This window comes from Melozone crissalis, unplaced genomic scaffold (assembly GCF_028551555.1).
Source record: "Melozone crissalis strain CALT ecotype California unplaced genomic scaffold, PUWL_Pcris_2 ptg000038l_1, whole genome shotgun sequence".
In the NCBI taxonomy this organism is placed as follows: Eukaryota; Metazoa; Chordata; class Aves; order Passeriformes; family Passerellidae; genus Melozone; species Melozone crissalis.
In genome coordinates this window covers 5,675,333-5,696,679 of record NW_026535816.1, presented here as the reverse complement: position 1 = coordinate 5,696,679, position 21,347 = coordinate 5,675,333, and the positions used below count along the sequence as shown (strand labels likewise).

General features: G+C 40.5%; 1 protein-coding gene across 2 annotated transcripts in view; it reads right to left on the bottom strand.

The window, feature by feature from the left end:
- Positions 1-10,103: 10,103 nt before the first annotated feature.
- The window catches only part of FAR1 (fatty acyl-CoA reductase 1), a 33,706-nt gene continuing 22,462 nt past the window's right edge, over positions 10,104-21,347 (bottom strand). For both annotated transcript variants that reach the window (XM_054283643.1, XM_054283644.1), the window contains exons 10-12: positions 16,445-16,574; positions 15,035-15,162; positions 10,104-13,074 (exon numbers count right to left, since the gene is read on the bottom strand). In XM_054283643.1, the coding sequence (XP_054139618.1) occupies positions 12,912-13,074; positions 15,035-15,162; positions 16,445-16,574 (421 nt within the window). In that variant the 3' untranslated portion in view covers positions 10,104-12,911. The remainder of the gene's footprint in view (positions 13,075-15,034; positions 15,163-16,444; positions 16,575-21,347) is intronic.

The following is a 21,347-nucleotide window of genomic DNA, read 5'->3' as shown; positions in this document are numbered from 1 at the left end:
ATGGAGCCAAAGGAGTTCCAGGGTGAAACTGCAGTGGGTGGAAAAGTGAACTGTGCCACTGCTTGAGTCTCTTGAGCAATCCAGCCAAGAGCTGCCAGGCCTCTGAGGAGCGTCACAGAGCACCACAGAAACCACACCGTGCTCAGAGACAGGAAGGATTTGGCCTCTCACCAGCAGATGTGAGGCGTTCACACCATCAGCAGCAGCTGAAACTGTGGGAACTCAGCACATCACTCCTGATGTCCAAAGTTGCCAAGATAACCCTTGGGGGGCTCGGAAATCCTGGAATGTTGCCAGGAGTGCGTGGTGGTTGGATTTTAACCCTGCACGGGGTGTGCCACCTGTATGAGGACAAGAGGATCACTTGGGGATAAGTGGTGAAGGAATTGACTATTCACAGGGTGAAAACACAGGTTTTGGGATTTTGGTACAGGGGGGTTTTTAGGAGACAAGATGGAGGAATTAGGGCGTGCCTTGTCCTTCTCCTCTTCTTCTTGTCATCCATCTTTGATGGTGATGCTGGCACTTTGGGATTGGTTCACATTAAATTTGCACTTGTTAATAAGGGTAAAAGGTATTGGAAGGTAAAGGGAAATATCTTATACGTAGTTTTTGGTATAAAAATAGACGACCGCCCAGTGGGAGGTCAGTGTGCCCATGGCTGCCTTGCTGGTCAGACCTCTGTCAGGCTGGGAGACGACTTTGTAGAGAAGAAATAATAAACAATATTGAAGACCGAAAAATCTGAAGAGTGCACTCGTCCTTTGGAGTGCGGGCTGTCCCAAGGCCATCCTGTGCCTAACTGGGCAGAGACAACAGGCCGAGAACGGAGATGAAACCATCAGATTCTTTGCAATGGATTCCTCCCAAGGCGTGCAGGTGAGCTCCAATGCCAGCCCTCTTTCTTGGGGACACCCATTCCTGTCAGAGTGGCACAGGGAGATTTGGCCACCACATTCATTCCTGGCCCAAAAACACCAAGGTGAGTTCCACCAAGGCAGGCACGGAGTTCAGGTGAACTGGACAAGCTTTGCTCTCCGTTTGGTGTGAACAGGAGGCAGAATTGCGCCACTACAAATTCTGTGCAAGCTCAAGACTTGGTGGCCATAGGGGGGAGTGAACAGCCCTGTGCTGATGGTGCAAGAGCTTTGGCCAGTTCTGAAAAAAATCAAAAAGCCCCAAAAAAACGGCCACATAACAAAGTAGACAGCAAATACTAACTCCCTGCAGAAAAAAACAGCTGAAACACACGGAACAGCAGCGTTTCTTTCACAACTTTGTGCACAATGCAACCCTTTTTATGCAGGAAAGTGCCATGTCAAGCCCTCAGAGCTGCAGCTCACAAATACTGCAGAATTTTGTGCCACTCTGTGCTGGTTTATATTGAATTAGCACACACCACTTTCTGCCCTGTTCCTTGCCCTAATGTAATATGTATGGGGTTCCATCACTAATTCATGGTTTAGGAACTCTCTACTTTCTCTAGAACAAGGGTCAGGGGTAAACTGTAGTTTTTGGTATCTTTTCATGCACAAAAATAAAAAACCAAACAACCAAACCAAAACAAAAGCCTCAGCACAGAATGCTTGAGTTGGTACATTTGTGTCTGGGCAGGTGGATGAGTGGAAATGGGGTAGGATAGAAAAACAGCACAGCAAACTTCAGTGAGGCACATCCTTACCTCCAGATTAATCTACCATAAAGAAAAAAAAAAAAAAAAAGGAAAAAAAAATCCACAAACAAAATTCAAATTTTCACACTCCAGTATTTCTACCTGCAATGTTAGAGGTTCTCTGTGGGCTTAGCAGGGTCTTTGGCAGCAGGAGAGCCAAGCCAAACATTCCTGCAGCTTCAGAGCCCCTCTGAGCCTGCAGGAAAAGGATGCTGAGCTCAGAACTGTGAGGGGTTAATCTGCAATATTGCCATTGTGACAGCAGGAGAGAGGAGGCAGGGAAGGAGTGGTTGCTGCCTAGGTGTGCTCGGGGTGAGTCACTTTTCAAACAGCAGTCAGTCACAGGCTGCAGGGCCCCAGAGCCCTCCCACAGGCCGGGATTCACCACTGAGCTCAGGAAGATTCTGGTCGCAGCCTGATTTTCTGAGCCTTTGTCACTTGTGTGCTGTGTCCAGGCAAGGCTCTCCTGCCTAGACTGAGTTAAACATAAAATTGACACACACAGAGCAACTGTCTGGACTTAATGAAAGTGGAAAAACCTCGACTAAAGAATCTAGGTTTCAAATTTAAGCTAATTTAACTTTAGCTTAAAACTTCTCCAACTTGAATTTTTTTTTTTTTTCGTTATACTCATTCGTTCCTCGCTCTGAAATCCCCCATACAAGATTCTGTTATTAAAGTGATACAATTAAATAAACAAAACCAGGATCTTGCATCACTTAGTGGTGCAGGAGCGGCCACTGCAAAGGTTAGAACAGCAGAAAGGCTGAAATAATTAAAAACAAGAAAGACAAACAAACAAAAAAATCAGTTCAGAACCCGTGAGATGCCACTCTTCTGTTGCCTATTTTACAGATATTTTTGGCCATCTGGACACTCAAAAACTTCAGTAAGTACAACTGCAGCTGAGGTGCTACAGAGGAGTTACACAGGAGTTTGAGAAGTCCAGCTGAGGCTCAATGATCTTGACTTCTTGGCCAGGGCAATGAGACCAGAGGAAGCTCCATTTTGCCATAATTTGATTGCTGTGGGCACTCAGACATTCCAGCAAGCTCTGCAGACTTCACTCGTGCAAAGTTCTCTCCTATAGAGAGCTTATGAGCAAAAAGTGCAGCTTTTGGAATTAAAGCCTAAATTAAATCATCTGCTGCTGTGTAGCTTTAATTGGCCAGCCTCAAATGGCAGCTGAGCTGGGTGGTTTGCCTGTTTAGACACCTTATTTTCCTTTCAGGAAACTTCCCTTTAACCAGAACGCTCCTCATACCCAACAAAATGTGGAATGTAGCAGTTCACAAGGGTGAAAGAAAGGTTTGGATTGAGAGGGAGCTCAGGGATGATCCCACTCCACCAATTTGCTCAAAGGTCCATCCATCCTGGCCTTGAGTCAGTGGCAGGAGTTGGTTTTGCCATTCAAATTCCCCTTGGCACAACATGTGTTCCCACAGGAGATCCCCTTTACTGCTTCCCTCACACTAATAATAATAACAATATTAATAACAATAATAATAATAACAATAATAATAACAATAATAACAATAACAATAATAACAATAACAATAATAACAATAACAATAATAACAATAATTCAGTTTCCAGGAGCAGCCACCACCAGCAGAGCCCCCTGCCCATCACTGCCCACCCAAAGCTCTGCCCACTGTGGGGACACCTCCTCTTTTGGCTCATCCTCCCCGTGCCAATGAGTTGTCACTCCAAAAAGAACCCACACCACAGCAACAGCATCTGCAATATTCCTGTGAACAGGGTACCAGCACATTCCCTCGACCGCTGCTTAGCTCTGCATTCCAGCCGGCTTTAAAAATTAACTCTAGAGCAGAGCTGTGGGAAAAGGGAGGCTAAAAGGCTTTTTTATCCCCTCCAGTGTGTGCAGTTACAAGGTCCCAGGCTGTTTTCAATAACTGGCAGGAGGAGAGTGCCTGTCCTGCAATGCAACTGAAGCTACCCCTGTACTTTCACCTCTCCATTTCTTGCTGCCTGCTCAAGCATGTGCAAAAAGCGCTTTCAAGCTCTGACACTGCCTCTCTCAGCAAAATCATTTTCCAATTTTCCAAGCTTTCAACCCCAACAGGGAAGAAACTACAGCCCACACCTCTTACTGGAGCCACAAAAATAGCTCTTATGGTTTAATTTTTAATTTTTTCACACTCTTTACTAATCTATTCACAACTCAGTTGCCCTGGAGCAGAACTTATTGACAACTCATGCTCTCTGTTAGTAACTAAACCAGCCCAGGGCTGTAAGGCTCCAAAGTGCATTCAGTTCACCTGGTAAGGGTGAAATGGAGATTAAAAACCCTCCAGCTCCTTGGAGCAGTGCAAATCCTCTTGTTCACCCTGCACTGCTTGTGCTTTAAAGGTGAAATTTAAAAATTTAAGCTTTTGCTACAAAGATGGACATTGGAAACACTCATACATTTGTGTATGTGTGTATATGTGTATATATATATATACACACACACACACATATATATGTAGGTGTGTATGTACTCATATATGCTTGTAGAACTTACACCCAAAAAAGAGCAAATGATGTAATTTAGAGGGGATGGTTTTTATTTGGAATTTGGCACTAGCATTTTAATCTGCTATTTAATAACGAGTTAGAAAATATTTAATTTTAATACAGGCTAAATATCACAATGTATCATGCAGTCTGCAAACTGTTAAACTTCAATGAGTGTGAAAATTATTGCCTGTATAGATTGTTTTCTCACCTACTTTTAAAGCACAACACTGGTAGCAGGCAGCACTTACAAACAGTCCCCTGAGGCAAAACTCTGCTTAAGAAGTTAATTACCAGGTGAGACTGACCTGGGCTCTGCTTCTCAGATCCCAACAAACAACTGTTCTTCAGTCCTTCTTCTCCAAGGAAAAAGAAGTGAAAGCAAAGCAGTGTCAGAAAATCTGCTCTGATGATGCTACAGTCTGAGTGCATATCAAGGGTAATTGCATGTCACTTCCTCAGAATAGTGAATATTGCTTTTCTAGTAAGCTTAATAAATGCTCAAAGCTTACTAAACAGCTCCAAATGTTAGTGCACTGAAATCCAAGCAGAGCCTAACAACCCACATCACGTGTATTCAAATTATTTTAGCCCAAAGACATCCCAGACAGTGGCCAGGACTCTGTTGTTCAAAACCTGCAATACAATCAAATTTCACTCACAGCCTTTGTGCCTTTTATCTTCCCTCAGATAGTTCATTTTGGCAGAAGAGAATTCAACAGCCTGAGACATCACCCCACAGCAATTTTACATTTAACTAAAACCAGTTCCTGCAGGAGCAAAGATCAGTGTTTGCAATAGTTCATTAAAGTGTTTACTTCCCAACCACAATCTCGAGGGCAGTTACAATTTCCACCCCAAAGAAAAGGACAGCAGTAAAAAGATTTTAAGAGCAGTGATTTACCATCTACCCTCCTTTTTAACTTTCATTTTCCACTCTTCTTCCAGCCAGATGCAAATACTCCCAACAAGCTCTGCAAGTTTCATTTAATGCAGTTGTATAAAATCAGACACTTTTTTGGCACTGTCCCATTCCTTTAAGCACAAGTGTTTCTTGCCATCATGAGGCAGCAGGGCAGAAGGCTTTAGGCAAGCCTCAAGCAGCAATTTCTGCAAAAAGGCTGAAATTTTTCCTCCCCTCTTCCAGCATCTCCCACCTGCATTCTGTGTCCATCTCCATCTCTGCCTGACTTCCTATGGGATCCTGTGAAACTGCTGCTGCTGCTGAAGGGAACCAGCAGCACTTTCTGAGAAGATGCAGCAGCCACCAGCTCCCAAAAGGCCAGAATGGAACAGGAGACACCCTGGGCAGCAGGGCTGGCAGAAGGAACCCTCAGTTTCAGGTGGTGGCAGCCCTTCCTTCAGCATCACTTGGGGCACAGCTGAACTCCTCCTGGCTCTGCTCTAAAGCCCCGGGCAGTTACTGTGCAACACCTGTGTCTTTTGGCAGCACCACCTGCTAATAATTACCTGCTCTAAACTCTCCCACCCGGGCTTCTAAAAATAACAAAGTGATCTCAACGCAGGAGCCAGCCCATGTGGCATAGGTGGGGAGAGGAATTAAGAGAAAGGTGACCTGCACAAAGATTTCATGCTTTCATCATCCCTCGGGGTGCAAGTCATCATCTTCACTTGTCAGGTTTCAACAGCTTTATGACAGCAAATGCAAAAAACATTTCAGTGTGGTGGCAACAACCCCTCAGGATTATGAAGGGTGTTACTGGGAGTGTGCAGGTGTCACGGGCTTTCCACTTGGAAAGTGGAAAGTGGAAAAACACTCCAGAGTTTTTCTGGCCCTGAAGTGCCTGAGGAGATGGCTCCTTCATGCAAGTTATCTTACCATGCCACCACACTCCCAGCTTAACCCCAAAAGAAGCCTGGCAGAAAAGGGTTCATTGCTAAACCTGCATGCCAAGCACCTGGAAAGCTCCCACAATTGAGAGGAGCTTCTTTTTCCAAGTTGTTCATTCAGCTTTCATGACAGCAACACTGATCACTGCTGGCTCCCAGGATAACAACATTTAAACAAGACAGAAAGCAAAACCCCCAAGTTTTCACCAGGATGGCTAAAGTGGCAAGACTGCATGAGTTTGAAATGAAGAAAAACAAGAAGTGCCAAGAAGAGCTGGCAGATGTTTTTGGACTTGGTTTAAAAAGTTCATTTCTAATTAGAAGCAAAGTTATTTGATAGGTGTTAGGACAACCTTTAAAGAGAAAATCACCAATTGCTTCCATATTCTGTGTCTCTGAGTTTTCAGAGCATTTTTCTTTGTACCAAGCCATATTAAAAATATTTCAGCTCATTAATTCAGACAAAACCACTATTTTCTACCAACAGATTCACTCCTATCAGTACTTCCCCTGCAGTCATGGCAGACACTGATAAAACAGGGAGACCACTTAACACTTGCAAACATGGAACTGCTCTCTGTCTCTCTAACCAGAGGACTGCTACAAAAAAGCCTTCACAGAGTAGAAGTCCCTGCAGTATCTTCAGTATGTCCCATGGAATTTCAAGTCACATTTCCTGCTGTTTGGACTCCTGAAATGCAGGAAGCAGCAAAGCAGCAGCTGCTTTATCCAAAGGGGACTTACTGGGCTAAGTGCAGCACATTCCTATTAAAAATGGATAGGCTTGGTTTTCAATTAGAGTCATCAGAGTGGGAGTTACCTTGCATGCATCTCTTTCCAAATCAAATATTTATCAGAGGAAAACCACGGGTGTCACTGACAAGGAGAGATTAGCTGTGACTTAAAACCACACACCTGGATTGAAAAGTGGTGAGACATGCTCTGCTTGCTAAGTAACCTTAAAAGTGCATGTGTGTTAGCCCAGGCAAATTAGAAGCCTTGCATTTGTTTCCAAGAAGTAGAATTTTAAAATATTAAAACTCCAAAGTGGCATTTTCCCTACAGTGCCTGGCATTAGTGAAGCTTTTACAGCCAAGAGCATCCAATCTTTTTGTCTCAAGTCGGCTGAGTGGGTGGCAAGGGCAGAGGCACCAATGGCAGCACCTGGGGTGGGCAAGCAAAACAAAGGAGCCAAGAGTTTTGAAGAGTTGGTTCACTCCATAAAATACATCAGTACCAGGACTTACTGAAGCATATTTAAATCCAGAGCTCAGGTTTTCCTTTTTGAAAAGCCTCTTCAGCAATAGGACATGGAACCCAAGGCCTGAACACAGAAGCTGCCCAGTGGATTGTCAGTGTTACAAAGTAAAACAGAGGAAAAAGGTGATTATTTTGAGTCCTATATAAATCTGGCCTGAAGTTCCCTTGAATCCTTCCCTTAGCTACTAAGCACAAGATTCTGAATCTATGTGCTGTGTGCCTCATGCAGGTTTCTGACCTAATCTGGGAGAACCTTTATGAAACAGGAAAGGTAAGATCGATTTCAAAGATGGAGGCAAAAAAACCCAACCAGCCTCTCTCTACAAAGTAAAGGTGATTTCACACAGCTGGAGAATACATGAGAACAAATATTAGCCATGTTCAGCCTCCTTCTCCCTTAATTTAACCATTTCCTTTTGTTTCCACAGGTCTCTCCCACCCCACAATGTGACTGCTTTTGCAAAGTCTCTGCTTATTTTAAGCATTTGCCTTATGATTCTGAATCATACTGAGAAAGCTGTATACTAGAGGAAGTCAAGTCTCCTGGCTTTAGATTCTTGAATTCCACCCAAGTAGGTGCCTAAAACAGCAAGCACAACTATTTGTGTCCTGGACATCCAGTTCTGGGATAATTTCATCAGGAATGAAGGAAAGGATGAGCAGCTGAGTTTCATAAAGATAAAAATAATTCAATTCTATTATGCCATCTTGAATATGGATTAAGGCTGACATACAAAAGTTAATAGTGTCTAAGTACTGAATAATTTTCACAGAGGTGGCAAATCAGATGTTTGCTGATGAACACAGGAATAGCAAAGCTCCTTTCTGCTGCTGGTGGACTGGACTGCTGTTCCTACACAAAGGACACAACAGGAACTCCTACCACAAGGGGCAAGGGCAATTTAAGATCTAATGCTCATTCTACACCCCAGAACATTGTAACTAAGTGGTGATTTTCATTTCTTAACTTCTAAGGATCTATAGCAAGTTTCCATATGTTCATTAAGAAGTAAAAGGGGCCTTTCTTCTCCACGTCAGGCCACAAATTTTCCATAAGTGAGAGTGGCTACAGAATGACAATCCTCACAGGTCTAGCAGTTCAGTCAGAGTGATATTAAAGGCTTATGGTAACAATCCCAAGACTTGAGGTTAATGCCTGTAACTGAGTCAAGAAGTAAAAAGTCCCATTCACCCTACGTAGGGCCCATGGCTCCAAGCATTCCAGAGCACTAATGAGTTGGAACTTGTGCTTTCACCAATTAGCCATGGTTCTTCTTGCTTCCCATAGAAAGAAGAAAAGCTGCTCGGAGCTGTCACTGTTCCATATTCCAGAAGAGACAGTTGCATAATTACTAATTACTAATTACCTATCAGTGAGTCACAATAGCTGTGGAGCAGGGAAAGCCAAGGCTCCTGCACTGAAGAGAAGCGCTGGGATAACACGAAGCAGAAAAGCGTTTATAAATATCTTGGAAGCGAAGCGGGGTTAAATTTAGTTTGAGATGGCAGAGCAGCAGCTCAGTTACACAACCTTTAACTGGAAGTGCTCTGCAGGCAGAAAGGAGGCCAGAGCTGCCTGAGGGGCTGAGCAATGCTCCACAAGAGAGGAAGGAAACCTGGAACTGAAAGTGCTAAGTGAGACCTGTGCTTCTACATTTATGGTGGTAGGGCACATCTTGAAAATCAGAGCTGACAATTGCCAGCAGCTCCACTGCTTCTGGAGATTTACCCAAACACACAGCCAGTGTCTCCAGGCCAGACAAAAACTGCTCGTGCTTCAGCACAAAGAGATTGACAAACAAAAGTACACTTCAGTGCATTGCTCCAGAGCAGGGATTCTTTGGTGGCTTTTCTTCATTTCTGCTTTCAGGTCTGCTCAACAGGCTGGGAAATATGTACAGTTATGGGAAGTTTTACTTCCCAGCTCAATGCTGGGTGTTTCTCAATCCAAGTTACCTTTACAAACCTGTTCTTTGCTTTTTAACAACACAGGATTTAACACTGTACTATGAAGAAAGGGCAAAATGTTCAACAGCACAAGACATAGGGGACAGCATCTTAAAACCTTTTTGCTCTTTGCTTCCAAGATTGAATATGAGATCAACAAAAACCATCCTGGTTTGGTTTCTTAGTCATAAAGGAAAGGTTAAGCTTAAAGCTGGCAGACCCCAAACCACTGCTTGCAGTTTTAGGATTGTATTATTGACAAAAAAAGAGGAGGTATGTGTGAAAAATAAATATTCCAAGAAATAAAAAACAAAAACCCACAGCATTCTGGTGATGCACTGACTTAATGCTACCTTTCCCTCCCTCACCACAAAATGCAGATGCCATAAATAACTGAAGTTCCTTGAAATGTTAATCCTAAAGCTTCTGCAAAACCACAGCACCTTTTTTAAACCATATGAAAATGCAGATGGGTTCATGCTAAAGAAGTAAATGTGAAACTAATAGTACAAATGAACAAGCAATGACAGCGAGGGGAAAAGAGGCTGACACACAAAACAGTCACCATGAGCAGGAATACCTCACCATGTGTTCTGATGAAGGTTTAGATTCTGGAAGCTCGTGAAGGTTTAGATTCTGGGGGTTTGGTGGACTTTCTGGGGTTTAGGTTTTGGTTTGTGATTGTGAAGTTTCTCTGGTTTTGCTTTTTTCAAAATGCTCATGAATCATGATTTTCATAGTTCTCACAAAGGAAAAGAGCATGTTCATGTATGTTGAGGTGGCATTTAAATTATCTTGGTATTTTCCACAAATTAGACTAAACAACATAAAAAGATACAATGAACACTGTAACAACACTTTCAAGGGATTTGTTTATTTTTGGTTTACAAACAAAGGCACCCAATATTTCTGTTTATGTCATATAAAAGCTCACAGATTTAGCATTTGTTTCCAAACATCTGTTCCTACAGCAGAGAAAAACATTACAGGAAAATGTCTTTTTTCTCCTGGTCCCCAATTTAAATACCAGTAACAGTTCAGTGATAATGTTGTTTCAGTCGGTTCCTCTTCCTATTAACCAGCTGATAACCCTCCTCTAGCTTGCTAGTCAAAACACTGAGTCTGCCTTCGTGGACCAAAATATAGTTCCAGTATATTCCTGACCAACATCCTTTATGTGCAACCACTGGTGTGAAGAACTGCAGGAGGACAGGGCTCCCATATGGAAAAAATCCAATAGTTCCAGGTAGAATTTCACAGACTGACCACAGGAAGTGACAAAACCAGCAGAAAAAATGTGACATTGAATCTACTGTCAGTTCAACAGGATGACTGATGAATTGGTGTAAAATACCAATAGGGCACAGAACAGTCTCCAAAGAGGGGAAAAAATGGATTTCTAAATTGGCAAATGTTTAGTGTAGAGGTTAAATAAGCTTAGGCTTAAAGTAATCCCTCTCTTTGTTATTTATCCAAAGGACTAAATTTCTAAGCAGTGTCTTGGACCAGAAGTAATGAGTTCATTGGCTCCATAGTTCATCTCAGTGTTAACAAATCAAGGTTACAATTATCATGTTATAATGTTCATATATTATGTTTATAGTTAGAAACAACCAAAATTCCTAAGTGGATTGTTTCACAGAATAACTTTCAGAGTATGATGAAGTTACCTTTAGCAAACTTCAGCTACGTGCCAACACGGGACAAGGGGTGTCAGTGGACTGGAGGCCCCTCTGAATAAAGTCTGGAATTCAGGAATGCTTAAGCATACTTTCAGGTCTAGTGAGATACTTGGGGAGGCAGCTAAAATGTCATACACTTACTGTATCTGGTAAAGTGTAACATCTCCAAGCACAGAAGCCTTAATTGATTTCAGCCACACTCAGAGGTCTCTCACACAAGGTGTGGTCCTGGACCATTCAGGCTTTTCATCACTAGCTTTGTATATACACCAGGAATTTAAAAAAGGAATTACAGCTTAACTACTTACTACAGAATATTTAGCTTCAACAAGGAAGCCATTATCTTTTCAAAATGAGATATACACCCGCAGGAAAGGTGCTCTCTTTAAAGAAAGAGTTTTTAGAAGAATAGCAAAATAAGTTCTTTACAAATTTAATTCAGTAGGACAAAAAAAAACTACCAAGGGCAAGTAAAATGTAGTTCTTGTGTAATTAAGTCATTATTTGCCTTTCCAGGCAGATTCAAGAACAAATTCATCAGTACAAACTGATTTGAATGAACAAACACTGGGCAAGGGTACTGGTCAGTGCATGAATTAGAGCAACACTACAGTGTTCTCAAATCTGTGCAACCAAAATTTAAAGGGATCTTCGTGTATTGCCTTGGATTAAAGAAATAAGGATTCAATCTTTTCCTACAACTTTCCATTTTTACAAATGTCTTCCCTACTGAAACGAAGTAACATGCAGGAAAAAACCCAGATTTCTTCAGGTTTAAACCTAATAATTTAAGTTATAAGATAGATGGAAGAACTGTTAACATCTCTTCATTTTGGAGCAAGGTGCATCTTACTCTGCTTGCCCAGTGAAATAAGGTTTTACTAGGACAGGGATGAAAAAGTGTGCTTGTGCATTGGTGTTGACCATGCATCGAATTTAACAGCTCAGAGATTTGGAAAAAAATATTAATTCTTGATGTATTTGCTAACATTGTTTACAGCTTAAAAACAGGTGTATCTCTTAATGAAAGTCTACAGCTTGTCCTGCTACTATTACCAGCAATATAAATAGCAACCAAGCATAATAAATTCCTTTTCATTACATTTACCCTTTGAAGTCAGAAGTGCTAGCTCTGTGTTCTCAATAAAAAAAATAAATCATTAAAAAGAAGACAGTCAATGACTTTATTTACCCCTCTCTAGGCAACACTTCCTTTCATGTGCTCAATGCAAGGATCAATTCTGCTTTCAGAGTAGCAAATTGTTCATGCCGACACAAATGCAAGTTGGGCACAGCCAGGTTCAAGCACAGAACCGAATCACAAAGTGCATTCTGAAGCCCAGATCTACAAAAGGCCTTTCAGTAAATAAGGAAGGTTGGTTCATTTTTTAATTTCTTTTTTTTCTTTTAAAACAAAGGAGGCACCCTCGTTGCATCCCTACTTTGAGGGGAAGGGAAGAAGTGGCAAAACCTAAAGACAAATTACAAACGTTCTCAATTATTTTATTTCAGGAGATCCAGAGTCATTTGTACACTTTTGCAACTTGCAAAACCCTTCGTAATTTAGAAGAATTCAAATAAATAGGTCTACAGCAACTAGTATCTACTATGCCAATATTTATCTTGCTCAATGTGGAATAAAACTTAAAAAGAAAAAAAATCATGTTAAGGCAGATTCCAATCAAACACGTTCCAAATTGCACAGTTATGTTGGTCAGTGGTCTAATATGTCTTCCCCAGGTCAAAGACTTAGAGTTATCTAAATGCTTTTCTAAGCCAATTCAGTGTGGCACTTGCCCTTGTTATTTGCTCCTTTTCCAGGAAGATACACAGCTAACATTACAAATACCATACCTCTTATTTCTCACCTCAATTAAAAACGAAATTATGCTTCACGAAATGTGAGATGACTACATGTTACAGGCTTTGTGCAGTTAGACCACCATATGCATAGATGTCCTAATGCTAAATTCTCTTCCTCAGTATCTCATTGTGCTGGAGGCTCTGAAGTAGGAGAGGAACTTGTAACACAGACTAACCACAAAGTACCAGATGTTTCTGGCCATTTGTGACCTCGCGATGAAGATGCGCCAGATCAGGATCACGAGGATCGTGTTGAAGCCGTAGCGAATGTTCCTCAACCTGGGGAGAAACAAAAGCCATCACTAAGGGCCAGCCTGCAAAGACTCTGAGGGAAAAAGAACACTCTAAAAATTAATTTCTGGTGTAGAATACAACTTGTTTATCTGTTCATCTCAAGATACATTACGAGGAATGACAGAAGTGAATAACAGAGAAGGTTTTTCACTGTAACCTGTTGCTCACCACATGTACTTCTGCTTTAGAGCTGCTTGATGGAAACCTCCTAAAGCCAACATCACAGTGGTAACTTACCTATAGAAGGCTGCCAACCAAAAAATATTTAACACTCCGAACTTTCCTTTTCTCCACCATGTATTTAAAACTTCTTAAATACATAAAAATAACTGTAACTGCCACTGATAACAATAACAAGGAAAAAAACCAAAACGCCTCACCCCATCATAAGAACTCATCAAATTTTCCAGATATTTCCACCCTCTTCACTGCAATTTCAAACTCCTTCCTTCTCAAGGAACTACATTTAAAGTGCAGGATAAACTAAGTGACCTTTTAGAGCACTGTGCTTTTTAGCAATCTTCTCACCTGTAGAGATGGAAACGTCAAGAAAAACAGCACCCAGAATTTGCTCAGATTGCTTAGAAACAGAGCAATCTCTTTGGCTCAGTAGATCATGACAATTTATATTTTAAAGGCAGCTCTTTTCAGGGAAATCTTGCAAAACCTTGAAATCTTTATCCTTTATCTTGTTTACAGGTAAGGCTGGGTTCCTTTACAAATCTTATTTGCAGAGAAAAACAGCTTAAATCTGTGTTACAAAAGCAATACTTTTCCACTTGAGGAACAAATCTACCCAGTGGTTCCCTAGAGAAAAATGTCACCTGGGCTGCCAAATCTGGTTAATTCTAAGGCAGCAGACTGCAAGTTCAGATTAGAGTTAAGAACTAGATGGTAATAAAAGAGACCAAATTAATACCTCAGAGCAAATGTAAGTCAGAATCTAAACCTCTTGCTAAACAATCCACTTACAAACTTTAGAGCTGGGGGCAACCAGAGGCTGCTCTAATACAAGATTATTTCTTGAGTCATTTTCACTATGATCCTTTGCACAAAGAACAGCAGCTATGTGATAATTTCTATTCACTTTTTAATGGCATCTAAACAGAAATTTAATAAACCACCCAAACAAAACAACCCAGAAGGGACACTTGTTCAGCTATTTCCACAATTATCACAGATCCTATCTTTCAGAAGTATATTTGTCATTTTAACATAGACCAAACCCTTCAACAGCTGCAAATCCTTGTCTTTAGAATGACAACCACCCGGAGTCACAAATCACAACATGGATTGTTTCTCTGTGTGCTATCAGGCTTGCAGACATGATGTAGCATTGCAGAACAAGATGATTTTTATTTCATTCTTAAAAAAGAGAAATCAAAGACTACATCTGCCTTGATGAATCAGCCAAGAACAAAACAAGGACAATTGTGCTGATAAAATTCTGGACAGTACCAACCCATCCAAATGGCAGGAATTAAGTCACAGAGAAAAGGCCCAAGGAGGTCATCCTAGAGCACCAACATCAAAGTGTCCTGCTCTGAAGTGCAGAGTCTCTGCCTGTTCATTTATCTGCCTCAAAAGATCACACTCCCAGAACAGCTATTTTTCTATTAAACTCCCCAAAGAAGCCATTCTGACCTGTGTAGCCACATACCTCTGACCTTCCAAAAGATGCTTGGGTAAAATCAAAAACCTCAATTACAGCATCCACACCAGTGATCCCAGACTGATACTGCAACTATTAATTTTGGGGAGCAACTCAGGAACAACAAATGTTTTTGAAAATGCTTCAGACCATTGGACTGGAACAAAAGAATTGTGGAGAACCTAAACAGTTGCTATTAAGAACAATTAAGTCATGACATGGAAAAGCAAACCTATGCAGGGCATAGAAAATATAAAATCAGACCTTAAGAAAAAAAATTAAGATTATACTTACTTATTTAAGTGTTTCCTAGCTGCAGGGAGGCCTGACATTTCTTCATTCAGCACGTATTTCTTTGTTCCCAGGCAGTAATTTTCCATATATTCTGCCCAGTGTAGTTGTCGAACATCAAAATTAAATGTCTGCATAAGAAAAAAGCTTTCACTGTTAGCTGCCTAAAAATTCACTATATCATTTAAATGAAAATAAATGTCTCTATTCCAGATAAATCCAATTTGCCTTTGACACAAGAAGGTTATCCTATCGTTAATCCTAGAGACAGTCCAGATTTAGGTTCCATTTCTGATTCAACCACCAGCTCGTGACATAATCTCTTCCAAATTTCAATCACTTCATGCCTTATTTTCCCTCCTCAGCAGTAATACTCTTCTCTCCACTTCTCAGTTTTCCCATTTCAACTGTCTGTAAGGAATTCCATTCTAAAAATAACTATTTCCTAGTAGGTTATTTATTTTTAAGCAACAAAATTATTCTAATAGGCTCTAAAATAAACACTGCTCTGTGCCAAGTTCACTGTTTGGTAAGTGCAGGGTGCTGTTAGCTGGGCTTAGAGTTGTACAGTTATATTTTAAATACTGTTATATTTTAAATATATTTAAATACAGATTTACATCTAAATGCCTTCTTTAGGAGAAAAGATCACTATGATGAATTTGATACAAAAGTTTTTTACTGATGTATTGATTTCTTCGTCTCAAGATTCTACAGTAACAGTGTTTAAATCCCAACAAAATTCAGCAATTTGAAAATACTAACAGCTCAAATTGTCTGGCATTTTGGTTTTCAAGTTTTTCCTGAACTCAAGTTGCTAGGAGGAGGCAAGAGGACAGGAAGGGGTGGAAATACCATCCACACAAAAATCACCAAAAGCTATTTTATTTCCTACATTTAGACAGTTTATTTAGGAATCTGGCAGCTTTTCTGGAATGCAACTACTGGAAAACACTTCAGTAGCCAAGACATCTCAAGAATGACAGAATTGTTCCAAATGCATAAGAGAATCTGAGCTTTTAGAACTGTAACTGGTAATTTTTATTCTGCTGAATACTAACCAACAAAATCATAGCAGAGGGGAAGTTGAAATTCAGTTGGGGCACCTGAGCCATTGTTGGTGGAGGAAGCAGGGAAAATTTGGAGTAAAGTTAAACCTGGGAAGAAACAACTTTTCCTCCTTCCTCAACAAACTGTCATCCTCGTTTCACTTCTCCCTGCCCTTCTCCATCTCCTCTTGTCACTGATGTAGCTTCTCACACAGCCCTGGCACATGTGAAAGGATCTCCCAGGAACCTGCAGCGCGAGCTCCTCCCAGCCCAGCTGCACCTTCCATCAGCTCCTTATTCTATCTTGCACTGCTGAACTGCTGCCCCCTCTCAGCCCCCATGGCCACAGCACACAGCCACTTGCCTTTTTGTCTTCAGGGCTCAGCTGGTTCATCAGCATGGTCATGTTCTCAGTGTTCCAGGTCCAAGAATTGCTGGTAAAGTACTCTAAAAACATCATGGACTTGTGAAGACGTGTTATCGTCTTCATCATCCTGCAACCCGAGGCATGGAGCGGACATGTTACAGGGGTAAAGGGTAGTTCCAACAAGGGCAATAGAAAATAACATTTTGTCCCCTCCAACCCCCTACCCCACCTCCAAAAATCCCATCTTGCCTAAAGCAAGATGTACCTAAAGCATATTATATTACATCAATAGGATATTTCTGCATAGTATTGAAGTGAACTTTGGCTGTCCAATCTCTGCATAAACCAGAAATTGTCACAGTCCTTTTTTTTCCTAATCCTACTTCCCAGTGGAATTGTAAATTAACATTTTTTTTCTTTTTCATTAGGGGGAACAATATGTTGTCTTCTGCTGGTAACTCTTAGTTTGGGACAGGGAGATGGAACCCTTTTGCCTTCAGCACACTGGAATGTTCAGCTGTACTCAAGAGTCTGACTTGACAGAAGTCTCAGATTGCACAGAGCACAATGTCTGTGCAGGACCTTCCCTTAAATAAGGGAGGAAGTTGCTCTGATCTTCCTGCACATTGTGCAAGACCACATCTCTGTAAAAGAACAGAGGTTTTCATCATGGTTACTAAGAGATCAAGGCTGAAAACCACCAGCAGCAAAGGGCAGGAAAATATTTAAGGGCACAGACAGATCATGTTCTATGCTACTTCAAAATATGCAGAAATACCTTCCATCATCCTTTATTATGCAGAGGAAGAAACTCTATAAAATCATCACTTGGAATACAGAAAAATTATGTTATAAGGATCAATTTGGGCAAGTTTCTCTTTGAGCATACAATCCAAAGTGGACCAAAAAAAAAAAAAAGTATGAGTCATCCAGCCTCTCACATGCAAAGCTTCCACATTTGTGACAAGAAAATTGTTTCAAGTGTCTCAGTGCTAGAGATGGCCACTCAATTTTAATAAGTAGTAACTAGTACCACATGGCCTAATGCTATTAAATTCCTGCTTTGGGTGCTCAAGGTATTTCCATCTCACACAAATGGAAAACTGCTTCCAATTTGATCCTTATAGCAGGACATGGATCATTTCAAGCACAACAGTAAGGGGGGAGGCAAAGAGAGCGGAACCCACTACTAACAGGAAATGGTTTTCTGAAGGTAGATTTTGCCAAGAAAGATGACAGAAGCAATAAAAACAAACTTATTTTTCTCTGAAAGCTGCAATGCATTTGAATGCATCTTGATGCACTCATACTTGTTGAAGGGATTGTCCCAGAAACTCTTCTAAACAGAGTATTTTGCATTGCATTGGTGTCCCTTACTAGCAGCTGGCATCTCAGTATCTAAAACATTAACATTTCCTCTTTTTCTTCTCACAGAATGGAATGGAGCAACACAAACCACAGAGACTACTGAAAAACGTAATCTCTAAAGCACAAAAAGCATATTTTTTTTTTAAACCTCATAGAAATATATCTACCAATTCAGAAATGACTTCAAGTGTTAGATCAGCAGCTGATTTTATTACTAAGCACCTCTAGGAGCTTTCAAACACCTGCTTAGATTTTCACCAGTTGGGCAAGGTGACACCAATGAGGACTGAGTTGAACTGGAGCTCCCCTGATGCAGAAATAATTGGGAATATAAACTCTGCATCCAAAACATATCCTGTGCAACCAAGACTACACTGAACCAAAAAAAAAGGGGATGTATGTTAGTTATGTCAAAAAATTAGGAAAATAACTCAAAACCTGGAAAGCAAAGATCTCACTGGTCAGACAAGCCAAAAAGACCTCAGAGCTTGGATAAAATTAGTGCCAAACAGCATTTAAGCCTTTTTGCAGAGCTCTGTCCACTGACAGTCTGAAGATTATTTAACATGACTTGCCCTTTTGAACCTTCCCAGTCTGTGTCCTTTTGCTAAGCTGGACAAGCAGCTGAATTTTAGAGCGCTTTGACTGCTGCTGTTCAAAAACCTTGTGCCTCTGCAAAATACCAACTGAGCAAATGAATATCTGATAAGTGCATATTTTGAACTTGTTTCTGGACACTGACATTGGTTTTCATTCTTTTCTTAACAAAAAAATAAAACCAAAAAAAACCAAAAAAAACCCCCTAAATTTAAACTAATGCAAAACTGTGCTGGGATTCTTTTTGCCTCTGCTCATGGATATGACTTTAGAGCTTAGCTAAGCTGATTACAGAAAAAAAAAGCTTAAAAGAGGGGGTTTTTCCCTCCCTCCCTCTCTCCAACTCAAATTGGATTTAGCAGCTGACCATAGAACCAGCTGATTCAACTCATCAAGGAAAAAATTTTCTTTGTAGGGTTAATTTCTTTCTCTACCAGCCCAAAGAATCCAGTTCTGCACATTATCTCAGCTGCTTGATAAATGACAAAGTTGGAGGAAGTGGACCAAGTTTCTCTGTGACACTTTGCTGGTTTGCACTAAATCAACAGGAAACCTCACTTCTGTTTGAGGGGAGGAAAAAGCAGCCTGGTGACACTGAGAGATGTCAGCAATGAGCGTCCCTTAGTGGACACTGGTGTGGCTCAGCAGAGTAAGCTGGAACTGCAATTGGCACCATGCTCCTCCTGTGAATGGCAACACACCTGACTCAAAACCCAGCGACAAGTCACACAATGGAACTTTCTCCCTCGAGCTTCGAAGGTTGGTTATTCCAAAGACAGCCATTGGACACAAGTCATAAATACCAACACCAAATATAACCAGTCAGTGCAAGACCAAGCATTGCCTCAAAAAGCCAGCCCTGTGACCATCTCACAGACCTGAGCAGCCAGTCTGCCTGACTTGCACCCAGATTCAAGGTGGAATTTTGCCTCCTGCTTCTGCAGTCCTGACTGCCATCAAGACCAAGCACATTGCAACAGTTTGAGAAGCACATGACAGGAATTAAAAGTTTAAGCAAGTTAATTCAATTAACCATAAGTTAGGTGGCCTTGTTTCTGTATCAGACAATTCAAAGTGACCTGGCTTAAGGCTATAACTGCAATTTGAAGAAGTCTTGCACACAACTTATTGTCTCCATGTTAAAACAGTCCTGATGCCAAATACAGACTATCCCTCAGTGGATCTACAGGCCGCCAGTCTGCAAGTCTCTGCAGAAGCATTACAGATAATTACTTTCTTTTAAAGACTCCTCTAAAAAACACAGAACAAGCTTTTAGATTTGTCTTTGTTCAGATTTTCACCAGGCTGTAAATTTTGAACTGTAAGACACACTACTGAATTCTTATCTTTCCAGCAGCTCTGTGGTTGCTTTAAGCACACAATTTAAGCACTGTGAAGGTATAAAAATGTATGGATCTATTTAACATGATTTGCTTCTACTTCATTTCTGGTTTGTAAGACAGTAATTACATGAAAGATGCTTCCAGTTTTAAGAAGCTTTAAATTGAAATGACAAGATGTAAAAAGACCTAATTTCATACCTCACTCCTTATATCAGCCACACCTTTCCTTTAGCTTTCTAAGGAGCAGTAATAGAAGAATTGCTGCAGAAATCTCTGAACTACAATTTTAAATATTTCACATCACATGCTATTTTCTCAGAGCAACTAGGAAGATCTGCTTGGTGTGCACTTTTAAAGGCTTTAAGATTTCAAATATACCAAACTGCTTTTAAAAAACACACAGTTCTGTCATGCTAAGCACTATGAAAAGCTACAGGAGCAAACTATGCCTTGTATTAAAGATAACTAGACAACTAGTAAGCTCTGCTATGCAACTAGGCAAGCTACCAACAACACTACCTTTAAACTTCAATGCTAAGGTTTATTACCACTAGTTACAGAATTGCACAATGCTAGAGCATTATTTAGTATAAAATATGAAATCTTCATTATGCCAGTCCTTTTTTGATACATGTTCTTTCTATACAAATTTGGAAGAAATACTACATAGGTTATTTCTTCCTTCCCTTTCCTTACCTTTTAATACTATCAGAGAATCGTTTAATTCAAGAACCTTCAACTAGATGCAAAAACAGCAAAAATATTTCCATTTTATCAAAAACATTGCTTCCACAAGTGAGGTGCAAAAAATTGACTCCCCATTGCAGAAAGATTACAACAGATAAATGCTTTGAAAATAGGAAGATTTTTTGTTTTAATTTTTATTATTACTAACATAATCATTTAATTCTGAAGGATCATAGACCTGATCTATTTCTAGCTTATTCCTTTTCTTCTACGTGACAAAATTTTTCATTTGATTGCAGTACAATATCCTGATGGTATGACAAGAGTGCAGTTAAACCTGCACAGTGATTTCATTACTTATTTTTCTTGTATAGAGTTCAGTGTACTCAGCACAGAGAGGGCAAGCACCCACCCATGTAAAGGCAGGTTAGCAAAGTATTTGTATTTTCTTGTGCTCATTTTATTTCATTTTTACTATACTGTTCTGCTAAATCACAGTGGAAAAGGTCACATTTTTAATTATGCCAGCCCTTCTTCATAGGAAACCCATCCAATCACTGTTATAGTAAGCTAAGTATGAATATTCATATCAGTAAACATCTCTTTTTTATTCTGTAAGGTATTAATGTCACCCATTGCACCAGTAGTGACAAAAGTCCTAAATTCCATCTTTACACATCAAGTAAGAACTCTAGGAAAAGCAAAAACAAGAATCAACACTCAATTCATATGTTAGAATATAAAACCTAAGCTAAATATTCTAAACTGCATGATTATTCACAGCCTCATTTTACTCCCACTGGTCAAATAGTCAGCAGACCAGCTGCCTTTCAAAGCCTGACAAGATGCTGGCAGCACTCCTTCCCAGCCATGCAGAAGACAGGACACTGGCATTTATAGCATAA